The following is a 22,047-nucleotide window of genomic DNA, read 5'->3' on the forward strand; positions in this document are numbered from 1 at the left end:
GTTCAAATGAAATCTTTTGTTTTTACTAGTTCACAGACAACCGTCAACTGTATTTTTACTCAATGACAATTTCATATTAAAATCTTATAAATTAACGGTTAATGTTCGGTTTAGAAGCTACGGTTGTCGGTCGGGAAAATTAACTGATATGAGCATCCCTATATAAAATAAATTAATTTATCATGAATTCTGTGGAATTAAACCTAAAAAAATAAGGCTACTAACCAACAGCACTACTTTGTATCATTCAATATGTTTTGTTTAATTAAAAGTTGAGTTTTAGAACAGTTTTTTGTCATAAATTTTCTTTGGGGGGGCCGCAAAGGAATGCGCCGTACACAAGGGGGGCCGCACGCTGAAAAAGTTTGAGAACCACTGCCTTAAGGTGCACAATAGGTCCTTCGGGTATAATATTGTACCACAAAAGGTACAACATTTCAATGTGTCCTATACCCATAAAGTCACAAAAATTAACATTTAAGGGTACCACCCCAGTGACAGAATATACCTCTAAACAACATCTCTCTGCATCTTTGATTTGGACACACATTGTACAATCCTACAAAATCATTTTGGATGAGTCCCCCCCCATCACCGAGTCCTGCTGTTGTCCGGCAGATGATGCAAATGTGTTTTAGAGATTAGGATTAGCTTGTTCTGTCATGCACATCCATGCATATACACACAAAGACACACAAACACCTGGTGATGAGTATAACAGCTGCAGCCCATGTTTCGCGTCTGTTCCTCGATTATATCTCCATAAAACACACACGCTGATATTTATATTAAGCTATTTATAATCACTGTTTATATAACAAACACCATTCATAACATAAAACTGTTTTGAATACATTTCTTGTTAATATTTTTATAGGACTAATAAAAATGTACCTAATTTGGGTATAATTTCACCTATGAGGATAACAAACCCGGTGGCTATTTTATAAACATCCCACACAAGCTAAAAAAAATAATTTTCTTCATATAACTTTCTTCATGTAAAGCATTTTTAAAAAAGCAGGGGAGTGTATATTTAACTATGCATGAAAATGTAAACACTTTTGGTGTGGGTGCATGTGAGAAACCGAGATAAAGAGAATGACTAAGTGTGTCTGGATGTTTTTCGTAGCTCTCTGAAGGAAGTGCAGGATGTCTGCATATTCACCTTTAAACACACCAGCACCTTCATGGCCTTATTAAAACTTCTGAATTTAACAATTTTCTACAGAAAAAGCTGTGTGCCCGTGTCATTTTATACCATTGTACAGAAACTTAGGGGTTGTGTACACCAAAACTTTTACGCCCGCGGCCGGCGCATGTTTTCAATTGTTTCCAATGGAAGCTCGGCGTTTTTCAAATAAGCCAGCAGCTAGCGTTTTTTTTCCGCACTGAAAACCGGCGCTCTGCGGTTTTTCCGCGCTCAGCGCTGAACGTCGAGAGTTGAAAGAGATTCAACTTTGGGAGAAAAGCTCCGCTCGTCAATGTCAGTTCTCACACAGCCGCCCAATCACAGTGGAGGAGGGGCGGGACATTACCACAGCAACCAACCGGCTCTCAGCTGAAGTATCACAGCTTCCAAAGCGCTCAGCTGAAGAAAGCTGGCACTCAGCTGAAAAACAGCTGGCATTCTGCGTCCTCAAGGCATTTTCAGCCGCGTTTAAAAGTTTTGGTGTGTCCAGCCCCTTACTGCAGTCCAGTTTTACTGCAGGAAAATGTGTGTGCGTTACATAGCCACACTGATAAGAACAAGCAGTTTGGAGAGCATGTGAATCAAAAAGCCACACCTACATATACGTTAGGTCAAGTGTGTAATTTTATATACAATGACTTGTACTATAAGTTGTTCACATCAAAGGGCTTCAGTAATAGCAAGACTTTGATTCACTGATAAACATCGTTTTAAATGTTTCTAAAAATAAGACTTCCAGACAGGTAAAGAATAGAAAACGTAGGGTTTTCATCACCACACATCCTGCCTTCTGTGTTTTGACTGCCACTTTGGTGCCTATCCAAAGAACAATGACAGCATGCAATTGTAAAACGCGTCTCCAGGAAGCCAAAGGTCACGTGTGAACCTGATACACCAGCATCTGAAGAGACACCGCATTGATAATTGTCTTTGAAGAGAACTGTTGACTTTATTAACCTTAGTTTCATGGCACAGTAAACAAGATATACTGTCCCGATGGGAATGGGTCCATTCATAGTCGTGGTAACCAGATATCCAAAGCTTTCAGTGCTGGGAAAATGGGTAACAAAGACAAGGTTTCGTCTTGAGAGGTGTGTTGGACCAGGATTACAATGAGTTTCAGAAAAGAGCGGTTGATGGTACTTTCGTGTTAATTATCTGCTTCTGTATAGCTCAGTAGAAGAGCATTGGGTTAGCAGCGCAGGTCATGCAGGTCAATACAGCTTTGAGATTATTAGCCATCAGAGTCCTGAAACCTGGACGATACTTTAAAAATGATTCTCTAAGTGATCATTGAGCATCGATATATCCTTCTGCGTGCAAGTCATTTCCCCAAGTGTGTAACCCTTTATTGATCACATTGATTTCTACAGAATAATGCATTACTGTCATTATGAACACAAAGAGACAGAGAGCCTCCATGCCCATGCCCTGTATAGACATGTGTGACTTTAAAATCTATAGCTTTCTTTTGCATTTTGTGGTCATGAGCACAACAATCCAAAACATCCCTTTTCCTGGATCTACCTTCTGTCATCGCAGCTTCCACTTTGTGGCAAACTGAGCAGATAGGCAATCGTGCTAGCATCTGCCACCACAGACGCCATATGAACCTCCTGCAGGACAAGAGGAACAGACATCATATGGTGAACTTCCTCGAAACGAGTAGTTTTTTCTGGCTTGGTTCTTTAGATTCTTTACACTTTGACAGAAAATGGAAAGAAGGACAACAGCGGGTGTACTTCCCCACTTTATTCATTAAATGGCATGCTGGGAAACACACAGCAACCGTGGCGTATTTTATCTGACTGAACAATAGGCTTGCCAACCATGCTCCAGTACCAAGACGCAGAGGTAATCATACCAATAGATGCTTTATGGTTCTGCAATGCAGTTTAGCTTCTTCGCTTCCAATCACATCTCAAAATAACCGTGGACAGCCTGCAGACCAGCTTGAAATTGTAATCGAAAAGCATGAGGTACGGGCTGCATACCCGCTCTCTCTCTCTAAAGTCACTTTGTTAGATTGCAATGCTTAATCTCCATAACTCAACATCTGACTAGTCCCTGTGGACGCCAGTCAGTCAAGCCAATGCATACGTATGCAAATTTGACACATCCAAAAATACATGCATGCAAACACAAGTCAAAACCACAGGAGTTGTCGTTATAATCCAAAACAGGCCATGATAACACTTACATGAGAAAAACTGCTCACAATAGCTTTCCAGACCTTAGCAAGCTGTTGATATATACAGACCAATATATAATTTAGGTGTTACTAATGAAAAGACACTCGGATGTGAAGCCAACATCTGACAGACAGTGAAATGACTAATCATCACTCGCTTTTTAATGTTAACGTTGAGCAGTAAGTAGGGGTGCAACGGGTCACAAAACTCACGGTTCGGATCACATTACGGATTTTGAGGCACGGATCGGATCATTTTTCGGATCAGCAAAAAAAAAGTATGGGAAAATTCTAATAACAAATCAAGAAATTACAAACATTTATAAAAAGAACAAGGTTGCACATTAAGTAAGGTCTAAAATCATTAGTTACAGAAATCAAATGAATAATAACACTGCATTTATTGTATTAATTAAATGTAATTATTATTTTTTTAAAGCTTCAGAAGTGATTTTCTCTTTGTCTTGGGTTGTTTGATTAACATTAATGACACAGACTTAAGTAGGTCAATTGAGCTTACTGTCTCTTTAAGACCAAATGTGCACAGACTGCATCTCTCTGTTTGTGCACTACCGAGTCCCCTTAAACGAGCGCACAGACACAGACAAAGGGTGAATTACAGACGGCGCAGCATTACAGTCGTCCCACATAAAAACGTTACGTTGTTTTTCATTGCTCTATTAGCCAAATGTATTTTAATACACTACAGTATGAGAGAGAGTAGCGCAACTCTCTGAAATTTAAACATCAAGAGTTCTGATCTTTGAAGGATGATTACGTCTGACTCGAGCTGGACCGGACGCATTTAACCGCACGCGTGCGTTTGTGCGTAAAGTAAACTGATCACTTTAGCGCCGTTTTGCAGTTAAACTGTTTAAAATCACTTGAATGTTAACATTTGCAAACCTTTATAACACTTACAAATTATAAACTTTCCCTATTTAAATTTGCGTATTAATCCGCGAATCACATGCGAGCCGAACCGTGGGTCGTGATCCGTACGGATCACGGATCAACTGCGATCCGTTGCACCACTAGCAGTAAGTCTTATTCAAACTAGTGTTGGGCGATATGCCCCATTGAGATCATCTTATCTTAACCTTCTTAAAACTAACTATTAATCCTATGTGAAATTTTCTGCGTGCCAGGGAGCGGGAACAACACACTCGCTGGTTTTAAACTTGTGTGCGCCTGACAACATCTCTAGTGCAAGGAAATGACAAAGCTGTGCATATTACAAGCTGATGTGCAAGGAAGAGTCCAAATCATGCGCATTACAAGTTCACGTGCGAGAGGAGTCCATGCCACGCGCGTTCAGGTTCGATCAAGAGTCCAAGACGCGCGCTTTACAAGTCCAGGTGCATGCGAGAAGGAATCCACATGCTTTAAAAGCGTTTGTGAAGCCCACAAACCCTTTCATGCGAGGAAAAGCATGCATGTAATCGCATTAAAGCTTGCTTCGGCCATATGTACGACGGTCGTCGATACACAATACTATCGTCTATCGGCACAACCCTAATTCCACATACTATGAAGTGTCAGATCCACAGCCCAGTAGTAGCTTCACCCATAGCTTCCTTTTTATAAGTACTGAAAAAGATAATATTAATAAATATTATTTGATACTTAAATCTTATCGGTAATGACACTAAAACGTGACATGACTACTAACGTCATTGCTAAATGCAAGATTAGCTTACCATTGTGTGCAGCTGAGCAAACCAAGCGATCTCGTGACATCATCTGTACTCTGTTGTTCAAGTTTCCAAACTCTTTTGTATTTGAAGCTAAGGGGAAAATCCACATGCTGGATGCTGGGAACCATTCCGACCATTGTTTTATTTTTAAATTGCTTGTTCAGATTACTCAGTTTGGCAAGTTGGGTGAACGAATTGGACAAAAACCTTATACATCTAAGTCCAGTCAACAAAATAATATTTGTTAGCTGAATGATTATGCTCTTTTCATTCAGTGAACACAAAATAATCAATTGACGCCCTTCAACAAAGAAATCTTTGTTCAAGTTACTTAATATTCCTTGTTGAATGAACATTTTAAAGTTGGATTTTTTGCAGTGTATACCACAGCTTTATACCACTATGAAGCGGTACTAAACTGCAGTGGAAAAGCAAACCGAGCCAAAATATAGGGAGTCGCATCGTGCCGAGCCGAACCACGCAACCAATGTTGTCTCTGATTCACTGGACTGATTTACTCTATTGACCTTATTGAGACCTCTTTGACTCTCATTTGCTGTAATTACATTTGTGTTGGCCTCATTTCGATCTGCTTTTTCAATATCGGCATCGGTCATAAAAAACCCTATAAAAAAACGCTCCAATTCTGTCTAAATATCTTAAAATGCAATTTACACAGCTACTGAACTTTTTTAACACTCAGCACATTTCAGCAACTGATATCTTGTAGTGTGATGAGTCTCTCTAAAACCTCTACAACAAGCCCAATTATCGCTTCACCGAGGCTAAGAGCTCTCATCTGGCGCACATCTCCCAGAGGACCGTTCAGCGATCCGCAAGACCTCCAGGATGGGATTACCCCCATTACACAGATCTGAGAAGAGCTTTGTGCCCAAAACAGAGAGGCTGGCCAAGCTTTAAAACTCTGAATATCAGTTTATTGTGCTGAATAAACAAAAGGCAATAAAAGAGAAAAAGTCAAACATTTCATCACATCTATGTCTGTGTCACCGATCTGCAATTGCAAAAAAGACAAACTTTATTCCTAACTAGTATGCAGTATGTAGTATACTACACAGCTAGTGTTCAAAATGCAGATTCACACAGATGGACATCTGGGGTTTTAAATGGGTGCTTTAGACACATCTGTGGATCTTGGTTGAGTCTCTCCTCGATCAATGGCTATTTCAAGGTCAGACAGACCAATAACTGCAGCTGTAGTGTGAATTTATTGTGTGTTAAAAATGATTATATCCTGTGAAATAGCAGATGATTGTGATACATGTAAATGGGTTTTTAATAAAAGGTCACGTCTAGGTTATTGCATTTGTCAGCTCATTACATTTAAATTAAATAATGACCAACTCTGCATTGTTAACCAAAAACATACAGTAAAGAACATCTGAATAGGTGCAAAATTCATCTGTTCGTACCATGAACAAAAAAAAATAAGCAGCCCTTAGTGACGCCGGACGCCAGCTGTGACTCAGATCAGACATGAGGTGTTTAGCTCTATGCCATCTAATGTCATTTTTAGCAGGTGTTTGTACGAGTGACAGTGTTGTGTTTGTGTGTGACAGACAGGAGGAAACACATCTGTGAACATACACACCCACACACAAAGACTCACTGCATTTTCAGGCAGGGTTGTCAACACAGCTCAAGGTGAGACTTAGAAACATGATCAACGTTCTGTACAAATGGGCCATCATAGAGACAAGGCCAACACAGCCCTTATGACAGCATATTCAATTCAGGGACATATGCATCACAAACTGCCCTAGGCACTATATATAGTGCACAATGGTGGCCTACAATGGTGTTTGTGCTACTCAAGATACTGAGTTTATTAAAGGGTAGGGGTGTAAATCGGACGATGCGATACAATATTGAATTTCTCCGCCGACGGCGATACATCAAAAGCTTCTTCGATGCAGTTATGGTTCGATTAATTTATCGATATTTTATATTATGTGCCTAAGTAAGCAGTTACATTTTTTTATAACTCACAAATGCAACCAAAATATATAACATTAAAGTTTAATTCAACTCTTTAAAAATGGCACAATTTCAGGAACCTCATATCGATATATATATATCGTGTGGCATCCATGCATCGTATCGATAGAAATGTTATCAATTTATCTATCCATATCAATGTACCGTTACACCCCTATTAAAGGGCTCATTTTAGTTGTGCGCAAGTCCTAAGACGTAGCCTTGACCTTCTGCGTCGTTGTCCGCGTCAACGTGCAATTACACATGCAGACCGCTAGCAGGCAGTATCCACGTTTGAAACGCACAGAAGCAGTGCAACAGCCAAAGAAGCAGCAGCTTGGCTAGTAAGAAGAAGATTGTTGTGTATGATTTAAGAAACCAGCAGTGATGGAGGTAAATAGACAGCAACTTAACTGGGCCCATCTTTGTTCTTGCCGTCGCAAGCGGAAATGTCTAAGAGGAAATGTGATGCAGATTTTTTTCACCTGACAAGAGGGGTTCTAGTAGACCAATCACAGCGCTAGAATGAACACGTTGTTACAATTAGGACTGTCACAATGATTAAATAGTCGTCTCAGATCACCGCAAATAATAATTTCAGATCACCGCAATGATTGCACATCTCTCTAAAAAACACAAGGGGGAGCTGCAGGGCCTGTATAATTGAGACAGTATTAGATTACTTTTAAATATGTGTTATGTGTATTAAAGGTAGGGTAACAGATTTGATCCTAAAACATTTTTAATTATGCTGGTTAAAAGTCTCCTCACATCCTGATAGCAATCACTGTGTTAAGTTGTTTAAATGTATTTGTAGAAATTTATGTCATCTCTGAAAGGCGTAGGACCAAAAAATGTTCAACAAATCATAGATTTCGGTCCGAACGGACGTTTCCTTTTTTGTCCCTCATACGTAAGCGTAATTTGAATTCCAACCGCGCAGCGAGTCCACGCAGATACCATACGTCATCGGCGCGTTCACGTACGCTCATCTCCTGTCTGTAAACAGTGAGAACAGCAAATTTTTCTGCTGAATTGTAAACATACACAGGAGCCACAAAACTAAAGGCATCTTTTATAACAACAACAGCAAAAACTGCCTGGATCAGCAAGAGCAAAAACCCAAATTAACATCGGTAACTTTACTGCTTTACTGCGAGATGCAAACAGCTACAGGAGGCAAAGGGTCTGAAAGGGTCGTTGCACTGTTTATTTTGGTAAGGTAGGTACGCGATATGTTTGTATTGAGTTGGATTCAGATATTCTACTTTGATGAAACATTGTGTTGCTTATGAAATTTGTGTTCGTTTACGGATTAGCATAACGATATAGTTACTACGTCTACACAACCGAACGTGTGCTTAAACTAATTCTGATGTAAACCAGTTGTTTATGTTGGTTATTTTGGAAGTGTTATTCACTTTGTACTGCAAAGTTTTCTCAGAAGAATGTGTATTTGCACAGGCATGTAGTGTTTCTTTACAACACAACATCGCCAACTACTGGTCTGGCATAAATAAAACAGCATTTAAAGTCATAATTTTTTTGAGCCGTCTGAACAGGGGTAATTTTGACAAAATTGTGGTATGTACACAATATTATTCAAAATGCAAAGGAAAACTTTTCAGTGTTTAGTACAACCGTTGTCGTGTAAATGTACCCCCAGTGTCACCCGTAGCATGCTGAACTAATAAGAAAGCAACAAATCATTGACTTCATCTGAGACCCCCATTTAAGGTGCTTACTGCTTAAATCACCAGATGGTCACTTAAACCTTGTTAAAGCTCTCATTTATACCCGTTTATTATTGCTCATGTACAGCTCAGTGACAGAGCATTGCATTAACAGTACAAATAGACATTCGAACGCAGGGAACACCGATGATGATAAAAATGTAAACATTGTAATAAAAATGCACTGTAAGTCGCTTAGGATAAAAGCATCTGCCAAATGCATAAATGTAGGTGCGCAAAGCGGTCAAGCCCTCACCGAGCGCACCAGAAGCTGGATGGACTGAGCCCATGTGATTGTCCTGGCCCTGGTGCTGTGAAAAACATAGAATGAGGTGAGACCGGCACAAAGAGGCTGTTTACACTTGGCATTAACATGCGTTTTCGTCGATCGGATCACAAGTGGACGACGTTAATGCCAGGTGTAAACGGTGTTCAAAACGTTTTGAACGCGTCCACTTTCGACCACTTTCAACCACATCCAGAGGTAGTTGAAACCACTTTCGATCGGATCGCTTTGGAGTTGCGGAACGCATATGTGGTTGAATGTGTTCGAACAGCCACACGCGACCGCCTTCTCTCCGCCCATTTATCTAATCTGAGGTATTACACACTAATTTTACGTCTTTTTTTGACTTCTGCCGTGAACATACGGTGAACACACTATTTTTAGCCTTTCATTGATAAAACTACTGCGGGTGTTCTCCGTAGTTTCGTTTTGAAAGCGTGAATGTTGCCCGATCCTATTTCATCAATTGCGCAGAAAATTCAGAGAAAGCTCCAACAAATAAACGTACAAAACACTGTGCAGCATGTATACTTGCTAAACAAGCAGCGGGCTCCCATATAATATAAGTTTGCGTCCATATAAACTCATAATTACTCCCGCTCGGGTTTGAATGACAGCAGAGAGACTCGCCCACCGTCTCACGGACCACCCCCTCACAGTATTCAGGACAGATGCGGTCGAAAGTGGACAAGAGAGACAGATTTAAATACCAGGTGTAAACGTAATGTGTCTCTCTCGTCCACTTGTGATCCGATCGATGAAAACACATCTTAAAACCAAGTGTAAACAGCCCCAAAGAGTCCAAAACTGGAGATCAATTTACTTCTTTGTTCCACAATCCCCCCTCCTCAATTCACGGAAGAAAACAAGGACTGCGGAGGGGGCTGGTGGCTGAAGAGGGTAGCAGGGGGTCAGTTTAATTTCAAAGGACAGGGTATGAGCCTGCCCTGAAGGAGGTCCAGTATCTGAGGAAGGGGGCTGTGCTCCACAGCCCTCGGACTGTCCGGCAGAGATCCAAGAGCGTCAGACGGAGCATGAAGAGGGAAAATAGCACATGCATGTGAATTTTAATTTAACAAGAGAAGCTCTATTGAAATTATCTGAAGCTTTTTTAAATGTAAAAACAGAAGGCCTTTCTGCTCTCTGCAATCAAAACTACAATATTCAAAAATCATAAAGTCATCAAGGTTAATTATTCTACAATTGTAAAGAGATTTTTGCATGAATTATCCCTTTAATGTTGCCCTATTTACACATACTGTGTCTCCAAAAGCATCTGTGGGACAATGTTAATGTGTTCAGCTTCCTGAAGTCAAACTCTAGTGCTTTATATACTGCTTTTCCTGTCCCCTAAGCTCAATGACATCAGTCTGTGTGAGAAACTGTGACATATAGCTCTTTATTAACATCCTCAAGTCTCACACACATACACATCGACTGTGACAAACGCCTCTTTTAGTACACTTTCACTAAGAGCTAATGTTGATTTTCCTTCTCAACCCTTTGACACTGACATACACTTCCTGCTTTTTCTCTTGTCCTCTTTGTTGCTCTTTCTCTCTCTCTCTTAAAATCTCTTTTCATCTGAAACACAACCACTCTATTCTTTCAATCAGAGGATGATGTTTAAAGGAACAGCATTTAATTCACACAGAGAAACATTATCAATTGACTCTCTCTCTCGTTTCACTGAATCGGGGTCGGTGGCTCTGGAAGTGACTTAAAGAGGAAGCCCTGAGGCAAACATGAAAGCCAGTTTCACTAGTCGTTGTTGTTTTGTGTTGAGCTGGTTACTGCTTGCATTTAATCCCTCAAGTTCCTGCCTACAAACTGTGCCGAGTGTCAGAACGCTGTCACGGAAACGTCTGACTGTTACGGGTATCACTTCCTGTGTAGCACATTGAACTTAACGCAATGAATTTTGCAGTAGACAACTCATTTAAACTTTGAATGAACCATTTCCAAATAAAACGGAAGAAATTTTGGAAACGGTGAGATTTGATGCAATAATTGTTTGTTTGAATGCTGGAAGATGAAGGCAGTGACAAGGTATAAAAAGGAAACGATGACTAGCACAAATTGTGGTTTAGGTTAAACTGTTTTAGTTTAAAGCTCACAGTACCCCACCCACCCTTCCTGTGCACCAGGGTGGGTAGGATGAGTCTAAATATTTCACCAACAGGAAGTATATAGACAAAAAGATTGAAAAAACTGAAAAAAAATGAGTGTCCATATGTGGTTGTGCAGGAAGTCATTGGGTCTCATTGACTAAGCATTCGTACACACAAATGCGTGAAATGTGCTTATAGATGTGTTCTTGACAAATTTCCCAAATCAAAAAAGCAACGCAAACAGAACTTTATGGATAATTAATCTTTTTTAGCCCTTTTGCTTTGGTGACATGCCTATCTGTGATTTTCTCAGGAATTCAGGGTTTCCCGCAGCACTTTTCAGTTCGGGCGGCCCACCTAAGCTGGGATACCCTAGGTCGTCCAAAAAAAAATTCCACCACACGCCAAATGGCCGAAATGAGAGAAAGACATGGTCCGACACTGTCTGGAGGATAACTAGCCTGTTGATAAAACATTTAATTCATTAATAATCTAGTTTGTGTTCATTTTCTGTCATAGTTTCTTCAAAATTGAGTTTTATTTGAGTGTTTTAAATAAAATATTTTCATCATGACGTGTACGCCCCGCCCCTTTGATTGCCACGACCCCGGCCCGCCCACCTGCACAACCCTACCAATTTAACTAACAAATTTTCTGCGGGAAACCCTGGGACTTGTGCGGAGTTGCAGAAGGTTCTTTTATGGATCTGGTTTGTGCATGTATTATGCAAATTACTAACCTAAGCATGTAGCCACTCATTCAGACCCCTCCAAATTCACAAACATTAGAACGAGTTTAACTCTTTCACCGCCAGCGTTTTTAAAAAAAGTTGCCAGCCAGCGCCAGCGTTTTTCATGATTTTCACCAAAGTTTAATGCCTTCCAGAAAATGTTCTTCTTTAAATATATAAACATACAATATACCAAATGAAAGAACAGACCCTCTGCTTTCAAAAAAAAAAAAACCCGTTTCATCCTACCTTTAGTGGTTCTTTTGCAATCAGCTTTTGAAAATGGGTAGGTTTTTGCAAAAACACCATATTTTGAGCAAAAAGCAGAGATAATTCCATTTTTATGATGGACTTTTCATAGAGATCACATTCAGAGCGATCTTTAAAACAGACACGGACATGCAGCCGCTTGCCATAGGGCAATACTTCCGGTTTTAAAAAGTTGCGGAAGGGCGCCACCTGGTGGATAATAGCGGTATTGCAGAAAGACGGAAAATCTCGTCATTGGCGGGGATGCGTTTTCTCTTAATTGACGAGATATCTCGTCAATGGCGGGGAAAGAGTTAATAATGAATTTATGTCCTATGCATGTGTTGTGAATTAGACAAAAAGTTTTCATGAGAAGTAAAAATACAAAAAAATTATGTATTTTTGGTGAATGGATCTAGATTTTTTCTGGTGGTCGTTTCATTTTGAAAGATGAGTAGATCGCGAGCCCACAAAAAAAGGAATGCGCAAACGTGTTTTTACCGCTTATTTGCAAACCACGTCTATTCTTTGTCACCATGAGCTCAGTGATCTACCGATGATCTACGCAGCTTGCGTGAACTTTAAGTCCTGTCACATCATCTATCCATTGAGCGACTGTGTATGAATCGGCTAATGCGGTTCCATCCGTTAAAGTTAACTTAGCATTTGTGGTCCTGGACAGTGAGTAACCTTACACAGACAGATAAAATCTGATTTTGTCCAGTCATTGTTTAAAAACAAATTAACAGTTGCGTCGAAAGCCACGTGATTTAGTGCGCCGACATATAGCGCCAGTGTGCTCACGGCGACCCAACTTCGATCCTACTCCCCTATCTCCACCCAATACTTGCTGTCATCTATCCCCTAACCTATCCAAATAAAGGCATAAAAGCCATTAAAATATAACTTTAAAAAAAACTAACAAATGGTTGCTAGCTAGCGTTAGTGAAACAGTCAGCGAAATCTTTCTGCCTCCACGTAAACTCACAAAAAAGTCACAATGTTTAATAAATTTAGCTACCTTTATATCTTACAAAATGAGCACCCCCTCTTATTCAGCGAAATGGTTTAGGTCAGTGGTTCTCAAAGCCCCTCGTGTTCGGTCCATTCCTTCCCGGCCCCCAAAGAAAATTTATGAAAAATTTGTTTTAAAACATTTTAATTAGACAAAACATATTAAAGTATACAAAGTAGTGCTGTGGGTTAGTAGCCTTATTTTTTATTTTTTGTTTAATTACACAGAATTCATGATAAATTAATGTATTTTATAAAATGTCATAAAACTGGGGCCCCCCCTGGCACCATCTTGAGGCCCCCCTGTTTGAGAACCACTGGTTTAGGCCGTTGTAGACTGGTGTGCTTCACTGAGCGCCTAAATTAATACTATCTTATCGACTTATCGTCTGATCTGCAACAGTTATTAATTCAAGTGCAGCTCAACCAGACCTGCTCAACCAAGTCCAATTTAAAACATATAATATATCACAGCTGAAAACAGACTTGCATACAATCCATACATCTATATGCAATCAAATCTATACAGAGAGACAGTTACAAAACAAGCAGATGGGTTTTATACAAATAACTGACTCTGGATCTACTCTTAGTTTCTATCTGGAGGCGAAACCTACAAATTTCAAAACACAATTTCTCCAAGCCACCATAAGCTCCTGAGAAACCCCAAGAATCTTACACGACCCAAAACGTTTTACCCTGCAGTTACAAAAGGGGGAAGGTATTCTCATAAATGAGGCAATTACGAGTCTGGTTCCCAGAAACATTAACCGTTAACATTAGGCCCCATACAAACTCTCATGAGAAAAGATCAACTCATGTCTATAGGAAGCAGGCTGGACACATAAACATGTCATGCATTTCCTAAACTGTCAAATGCTGCCACACGTAAATGCGCAAGTACATATCTGGCAACCATTAACTCAGAGTTTGGTTCAAAGCAAAAGGGAAACATTTCTACAAGCAATTAGGCATGTTAGAGGATTCCTCATGAAATTATCAAACACGTGTTATCTCGAGGGCTTCCTCAGAGACCCCACCATCTACAGACAGTCTGTCGCCAAATTATGAATAACCTTCTTCTATCAGTTAAGAAAACTACCACGAATGTGTCTATTTATAACAGCACTGTTGACTCGATACTTCTGGAGGACGTCTTTAATGTCTCCACCATGAGGGTGGAGATGAGATGACCTGGAGATGACACGCATGCATGGGACAACACGCACGCAAGATGCAAACTCAAACCCAGAGAGAGACAAACGATCAGACTTTAATGGTGATTAAGAGCAAATTAAGTATTAAATGAGAAGTCATAAGAAATCAAGCTAAGTTGGCTAGCTAAAAGTTTGGTGTAACATTACAGGGTAGCCCATTTTTATTGCATGACAGGAACAGTTTTGTTATTTTGTAATGGGGAAGTAGTTACTTCAAAGAGGAAATCAATGTGTTGCATACTGAGTCTGTAGCAGTACAATACTTATTTGCAAAACTACCTACGCAACTCATTTCCAAAAGTAAAAACTTGCAATGTTAAGAGGCATGTGGATTTGCTACACATCTAGAAAGTTAAAGCTATGTTTACACAACATTGCTGTATTGAAAAACGTAATGTTTTTCTAATGCAATTACATCTACACGACTAAACGACTAAATTAACACGTGCATGATGTAACAGTTATCAAAGCTTTGTGTTTACGTACTTTACAAGGCGTCATTTTCAAAAAGGAGCAATTTTAAACCAGTCTTCACAAGGTTGCGTTTTCAGGACCCAAAAACACGATGCCTTGTAAACGAATGGCAAACGCATACGTTCCAGTTTTTGGTTGAAATTGTTGCCGGGTGAACTGCCTGCTTTTTCTCACTTAAAGGATTACTCCACTTTTATAAAAAAAAATCCTGACAATTTACTCACCCCCATGTCATCCAAGAATTTTATGGCTTTCTTTCTTTAGTCGAAAAGAAATTACTTTTTTACAGGATTTTTCTCCATATAGTGGACTTTAGTGGATCTCAACGGTTTGCAGTTTCAATGCAGCTTCAAATGGCACTAAACAATCCCAACCGAAACATAAGGGTCTTATCTAGCAAAACAATCGTCATTTTTTTCCAAAAAAAGCACTTTTAAACCACAACTGTTTGTCTTGCACTAGCTATGTAACGCGCCAGTGCGACCTTACGTATTACATTGAAAGGTCACGCGTTACATATGTGAAACGCACACTTGAGGACTATTTAAAACAATAAACTGACACAAAGACAATAATTTGTATCATTCCACATACAACAACATCTGAACGATCCTCTTCCTCGGGTTAACACTGGAGCGGTAGTTTCGCATACGTCATGTGTGACCTTTCGTCGTGATAACATAATATGTTAGGTCACACATTGGTAGGGCTGTGAAGATAGTTGCATTCCCCATTAAAAAGACCCGCCTGAAATCAATTCTGAATCGCAAGACTCCGATTCTGTGTTTCATGCACAGCTTGTGCGTGTACTACGGCTCTGTGATCAGTAGGAAGTCCTTATCAATCTAAAATCACTATTGCTGCGTCCGAAACCGCCTACTACATACTATATAGTACGCGAAAAGCAGTAGGCGAGGCGAGTAGTATGTCCGAATACATAGTATTCGAAAAACAGTATGCGAAAAGTACCCGGATGACCTACTACTTCCGGTTAGATTTTGCAGTGTGCATACGATGGACGCTTCACTATCCCATGATGCCCCGGACGAGGAGTTATCCAACAAAGAAGAAGAGGCACGCGGCTGTTTTCGCGCTGAAATGACATGACGTGATGACGACGTATGTCACGTGATGTAGCAACATGGCGGAATGTAGTACGTCCGAATCTCATTCATACTACCCGGATTCATACTATACAGTACCTACTGTTTTAACGCCAAGTAAGTAGGTACTTCATCTAATTCAGTACCTACTATACAGTATGCGGTTTCGGACGCAGCCCATGAGTTTGAGTCGTTTATAATGTGAATTTAAAAAAGCAACACTCGCCAAACACAATCATTCAAAATATTCTTTATTATCATGAAAATACCTGAAACAATCTGAAGAACAGCGATATAAATGTCCCTTTAGACATTTCCTGGAATAGCGTTTGTAATGCTACTTCTTCTGTGGCACAAATGGCGTTTCTACACGAGAGCGCCCTCTGGCTTTTGGATGTTGCGGCATTTCACCCTAATTCATTCAAATTCATTCATTGAGAAAACGTGCATTTGCACGATTAATCGTCACAGCCCTACACATTGGTGCATCACAAGGCTAGTGCAAGACGAAAAGTTGTGGTTAAAAAGTACATATTTTAAAGGCAGAAATTATGATTGTTTCGCCAAATAAGACCCTCATGCCTCATTTGGGATTGTTTAGAGACTTTGAAGCTGCACTAAACTGTAAACAACTATATGGAGAAAAATCCTGGAATGTTTTCCTCAGAAAACATAATTTATTTTCAACTGAATGAAGAAAGACATAAATCTTGGATGACATGGGGGCGCGTAAATTATCCAATTTTTTATGAAAGTGGAATAATACTTTAAGTGGGGATCTGTGACGTTTCTGGGTAAGTAAATGGACAATCTGATTGGTTGATGATGTCTTTCATTTCTCAACAGCCCAGCTTAATCATATTCTTCCTACCCTGATCCATCGACAATCCCAAAAAAGCTGCCCATGATGGAGCGGATGTCATTTATCTTCCCAACTCAGATTTTTTATCGCAGTGACAATCTGTTCCTCCACAAGGTCTGCATCTGCATATATTTTATTTGACAATAGTCTGTAACATTTCTTTAAGCATCTAAGTAGAATTGCAACACAACATATGCCACCACAGTAGATTTGCATTTACAAAAGCTGTACGTGCTTGCTAGGCAGCAAGAGGAAAGTGTAATAGCTTAAGTATGTTTGGCCATAATCAGGCTTTCATCTGCATAATTGAAATGGAGTATCAATTGTCGTTCTCATGACCATCTGTGTAGTGTAAAAGTGGCTATTGATGGTTAAATACATTATTAACATTTTTCAATTTTCAGCAATGTTATGACATCTTAACAAAATTGGCCTTTATAACCATCATCTAGAAAATCAAAACTAGTAATGCCTACTAGCACCCACATGTACAAGTTCCTGACAGTGTAAACATGGCATTAGTGTGCACAAGGTCACCCGGTTACTGTACTGCTTGTCTCTAGGTGTTCCTATTCAGCCTACTAACCCTAAACAATCCTAAAATGTATTAAATGTTTCAGCAAGCACCACTAAACATGGACTATTTGAGGAATATCATTACACTGCTTTCTTGCAAACACTGTAACTAGATCCACACAGCTGTAGATGAATTATGGCTCAAAATGACAGCCCGCCTTTGTGAGGCTCAACAGAACACGTGGGTCCACTCCATTCATTGATGTAATGCCCCCCTCCCATCTGCAGGTGTGACCAGCAGCCACAGTAAAGTACACTCACAATACAATCCATGCATCAAAAATCAACAGCATGCACCTGCAGCCACACTTCCTAATATCTGAAAACACAAAAGATGCACTTCAATCTTTTCATGCGTTACAGCAGGTCCATGTGGTGATTTAAAACCACACAAAAGGACGTCCATTCAATGGCTTACAGCATGGAATGAGGGCTGCATGATATTATACAGCAAAGCACTTGGCTTCCTTTTGTAAATTGCTGTAGTTTTCCCAAGCACATGAATCTGGTGATGTTGCTAGACGAGACTGAAAAGACTCAGACCACCGCCTCCGGTCGCGCTGCATCCCGACGTTCAATGCGCCCTGCTGACACGCGCTTCGATTTTACGAGCCCGCTGCGAGTAAATAAAGGCATTAATGTGATTGGCAATCCTAATGGCTATTGCAGATGATGGCGAAGAGATGCAGCGTCCATCTACCTCCATCAAATACTGATTCACGCCGATATTATTCTCTTATCTGCGCGCTATTACAAAGGACACCCAAAAAGGAGCGCGCGCGCGCGTCTTTGTCATCATCACCTTGCCGACATTCCTGCATCATCTGATGTCCTTCAGCAGTTATGCAAAACTCACAAAGCAAATAAATGCACCTTAATCCACACTCATCTGCAATGCCAGACCAAAAGACAAACCAAGGCAAACTGAAACTTTCAGTTATAATGCATATGTATTTCAAATGGTTAATGCATACGAATTTGACATCGGAGGTGCATGTTAAGTTCTTGTGCAGGAGAGTTTTAAAACATCTTTATTACCTTCATACCTATATTTCATGCAACATGCATGCGTCCACCCTGATCACCCTGCTTTACCTTGCGCAGCACACACCCAGATCGCACGGTACCGCCTGTCCTCCAAACTCTTTGTCGTAACGTACATTTACAAAAAAAAAATGCACGCTAGTTAAAATGCTTTGTTAATAAAGCATTCAACAATACAAAAAGCGTGCAGCAATACAAACAATGAAAAACGGTGGGCGCGTGTTGGTAAAGTCGGCACTGATAGTGTCAGTCTGGCTTACCTTAAAGAGACCTTGACACAGCAGTCGTTTTGTGTCGCCATGCTTCGTGCTGCTGTCGTCTAGATGTGAATGCTGCAAAGTTTTGGTAAAGTTCACGCACGAACTGCAAAGATCGTCGCGCAGTAACGCAAGCACAGCCGCTCCGGTCTGTCAATCAGCGCTACGCAGCCACACATCGCCGCTCACCTCTACAACGCAACTGAAACCATGACACCGATTCGGTCGTGAGGTAAAACACGACAAACAGTCATATATTTGCTTCATTCGCCCGGCTGCGAGTCTATATCCTGTCATATGTGTGCGTCGCTCAACCACACACAGCGTTCTGTGCTTTCCGCACGCTCAAGTGCTGCGTTTACTGAGGAAAGTGGGCGTGCCTTTGCGTAGATGATTGACACGCCTTCCGACCGCACATATTTGGAGCTCCCGCCCATTGAAGCAAATTGACCAATTAGAATCGAGCGGCAGTTTAGCCTTTAAATCATGAACGGTCGTAGTAGATTTAAATGCAGCTTCGGTCGACACATTTGAAGCGTCTGGGAATCCGATTCATTTTACTGAATCGGTTTGTTAGAACGATTCATTTCATTGAATTCGATGAACGATTCACCTCCTCAAAATTATCATTCAGGTCTTTCAAAGTGTTATTTTTGTAGTTAAATGAAGATTTGGTTTAGTGCTCATGTTATCACTGTTTAGATTAATTAGTACAACTCATAACGGTTTATAATTTTAACGTAACTGTTATCCGTTCCAGTTTGATGCAATACACGAACAAAGAGACTACTTTTACAAGATATATTTTTGCAACTGTAATTATTATAAATTAGATAGACACTATACAGATAAAAATAATAGCCTACCATGCACGTTTTTTACAGTAACTTAGTTGATTTACGACCTATTGGCGAATCGGTTCGAATGAATCATTTAAGAAAAACGGCTCACAAGAACAACTCGGCCGCGTCGGGCTTCACATCTGAAACGCATTTAACCGCTACTAATGTTCCTCTGTTTGAAAAGGATCAAAGTGCAGGATTTACAACATGTCTTTCGTCAAGGGCCATGCAGATGCAGAAACAAAACATAATGCAGTAATAGATAGTCTTCCTTTTTCTACTATGAGTTAAAATGTAAAAGATTGGGAAACAAAGAAAATTGTTACAGATTTACGTCTGCATTCGAGGTGAAACCATAAACTCAGTAAGGAACATAACGTCACAGTGACTTATAAAGGAAAAGCATGATTTTAATAATTAATTTTTTCATATATAATTTGCAATACAAGCTAACCAGAATAATGTAACTCATAATGTAATTTGAGCACATTAATAAAAACAAAGTTGTACAGACTGAATGCACTGTGTGGTGATTTGGATAAAAGTGTGCCTTTTTCCTAAAAAAATAAACCAAATGCAATAGTTTGGGTTGTTACTTTAATACTTTTTATCTAAAAAGAGTTTTGACCAGTAAAGGAGCTATAGCAGTACATTAAGCAGTGTAGGATGGGGTAACTGCACTTTGTTCCAAACGCTACTAAATAATTTCACAAAAGCACCAGATTCCCATGAGGATTAGTTTGCCTGAAGGATCAGTTACAGTACAAATAGCACCCAGAATATATACATAAATAAATATAATTTTGTACAATGCAATCACCCATAATGCAAAGCGCATAAGAACATTATTATTCACAAACAAATGTCTGCATTTTTTTTAGAAATAAAGATACAATAGATAAGATCTTTCACAGCAAGCGAAGGCTCATTTAGAAGATGAATATTTGAGAATGTCCTTACAAACAGCTATGGATTATTTTATTATGTAAGTATAAATCAGGCCATGCACCCACCAAGCTTTGAGGATAAAAACATCACATGTTATTTTAGAAATTTGGGTCAGGAGTGTATTTGTGCAAATCAGAATATCCTTTACATTTAATCCTCAATATACACAAAAAATGCTGGGTTACTTTCAACCCAGCAATATGTCAAAAAAGTTCAAACCCAACCCATTTCAAGCCAAAATGCTGGGTTGTTTTAGCCCATCGTTTGGTCAAAAATATAAAAATTTCTTAGTTAAAGGGATTGTTCACCCAGAAATGAATGCTTTCATCATTTTCCCCTATTCATGTTGTTTAAAATCTGTATGAATATCTTTTATCTGATGAACACAAAAGAAGATATTTTGATAAATGATGGTAAAGCACACAGCTGATGGTAACCATTGACTTCCATAGTAGGAAAAACAAATATGATGGAATTCAATGGGTACCGTCAACTGTGTGCTTACCATCATTTATCAAAATATCTTCATCATTTATCACAATACTTCCATAATATTTATTTTCCTACTATGGAAGTCAATCGCAATCAGTTGTGTGCTTACCATCATTTATCAAAATATCTTCTTTTGTGTTCATAAAAAAAAAAAAACTCATACAGGTTCAGAACAACATGAGGATGAGTAAAAGATGACAGAATTTTCATTTTAACCCAGTGTTCGAATTGAAGGTGGTCTGGGGGGTCCCGGACCTCCTATAAGTCTTGAGGGACCCCCCATAAAGCACAAAAATATGAATTGGGGGGTCCCCTTGTTTTTATTAAAATTAAAATACTAGATGATTTTTAAATTGAATTTAAAAAAATTTGTTGAGTTGGGATACTGTCCATTATTTGTCCCAATTTCACAATAAACTACACTCTAAAAACAAACGGTGCTATATAGCACCAAAAGTGGTTCTTTGCTCGTAATCATAGACGAACCATTTTTAGTGCCATATAGCACCGGTGAAGCACCAGTGTAGCACCTGTGTAGAACCATATAGTGCTTTGTAGAACCATATGTGGTGCTATAGTGGTGCTATATGGCCCCTATATGGTTCTACACAGGTGCTATACAGGTGCTTCACCGGTGCTATATGGCACAAAAAATGGTTCTTCTATGGTTACGATCCAAAGCAACAGTTTTGGTGCTATATAGCACCGTTTGTTTTTTTAAAGTGTAATTCAAATGATTTCTGTCTGAAATAAATATAAACTCACAAGTGCACCTCATGCTGTTTTCTGGAGGAATTGACAGACGAGTTTGTAGATGGTTTTCACCTCATTGACGGTAAGAATCTTTAGAAATATTTAGGATTAGGTTTTTTTATTCTTAAACTATTATTTCATAACAGTGGCGAGGCTACCCACTCAGATTGACTGCTGGTCCACCCAGTCAAAAGAGACACAAAATATTTTATTGGGAAAGCAGAAGAAATCACGCATGTCTCTTTGCTACTAATCGCTCAAATACGCATCATCTAGAA

General features: G+C 39.6%; 1 protein-coding gene across 6 annotated transcripts in view; it reads right to left on the reverse strand.

The window, feature by feature from the left end:
• The window catches only part of kif21b (kinesin family member 21B), a 96,009-nt gene extending 76,906 nt beyond the window's left edge, over positions 1-19,103 (reverse strand). For all 6 annotated transcript variants that reach the window (XM_065241720.2, XM_065241722.2, XM_065241718.2 and 3 more), the window contains exon 1: positions 18,738-19,103. In XM_065241720.2, the coding sequence (XP_065097792.1) occupies positions 18,738-18,778 (41 nt within the window). In that variant the 5' untranslated portion in view covers positions 18,779-19,103. The remainder of the gene's footprint in view (positions 1-18,737) is intronic.
• Positions 19,104-22,047: the final 2,944 nt, after the last annotated feature.

This window comes from Paramisgurnus dabryanus, chromosome 14, assembly GCF_030506205.2.
Source record: "Paramisgurnus dabryanus chromosome 14, PD_genome_1.1, whole genome shotgun sequence".
In the NCBI taxonomy this organism is placed as follows: Eukaryota; Metazoa; Chordata; class Actinopteri; order Cypriniformes; family Cobitidae; genus Paramisgurnus; species Paramisgurnus dabryanus.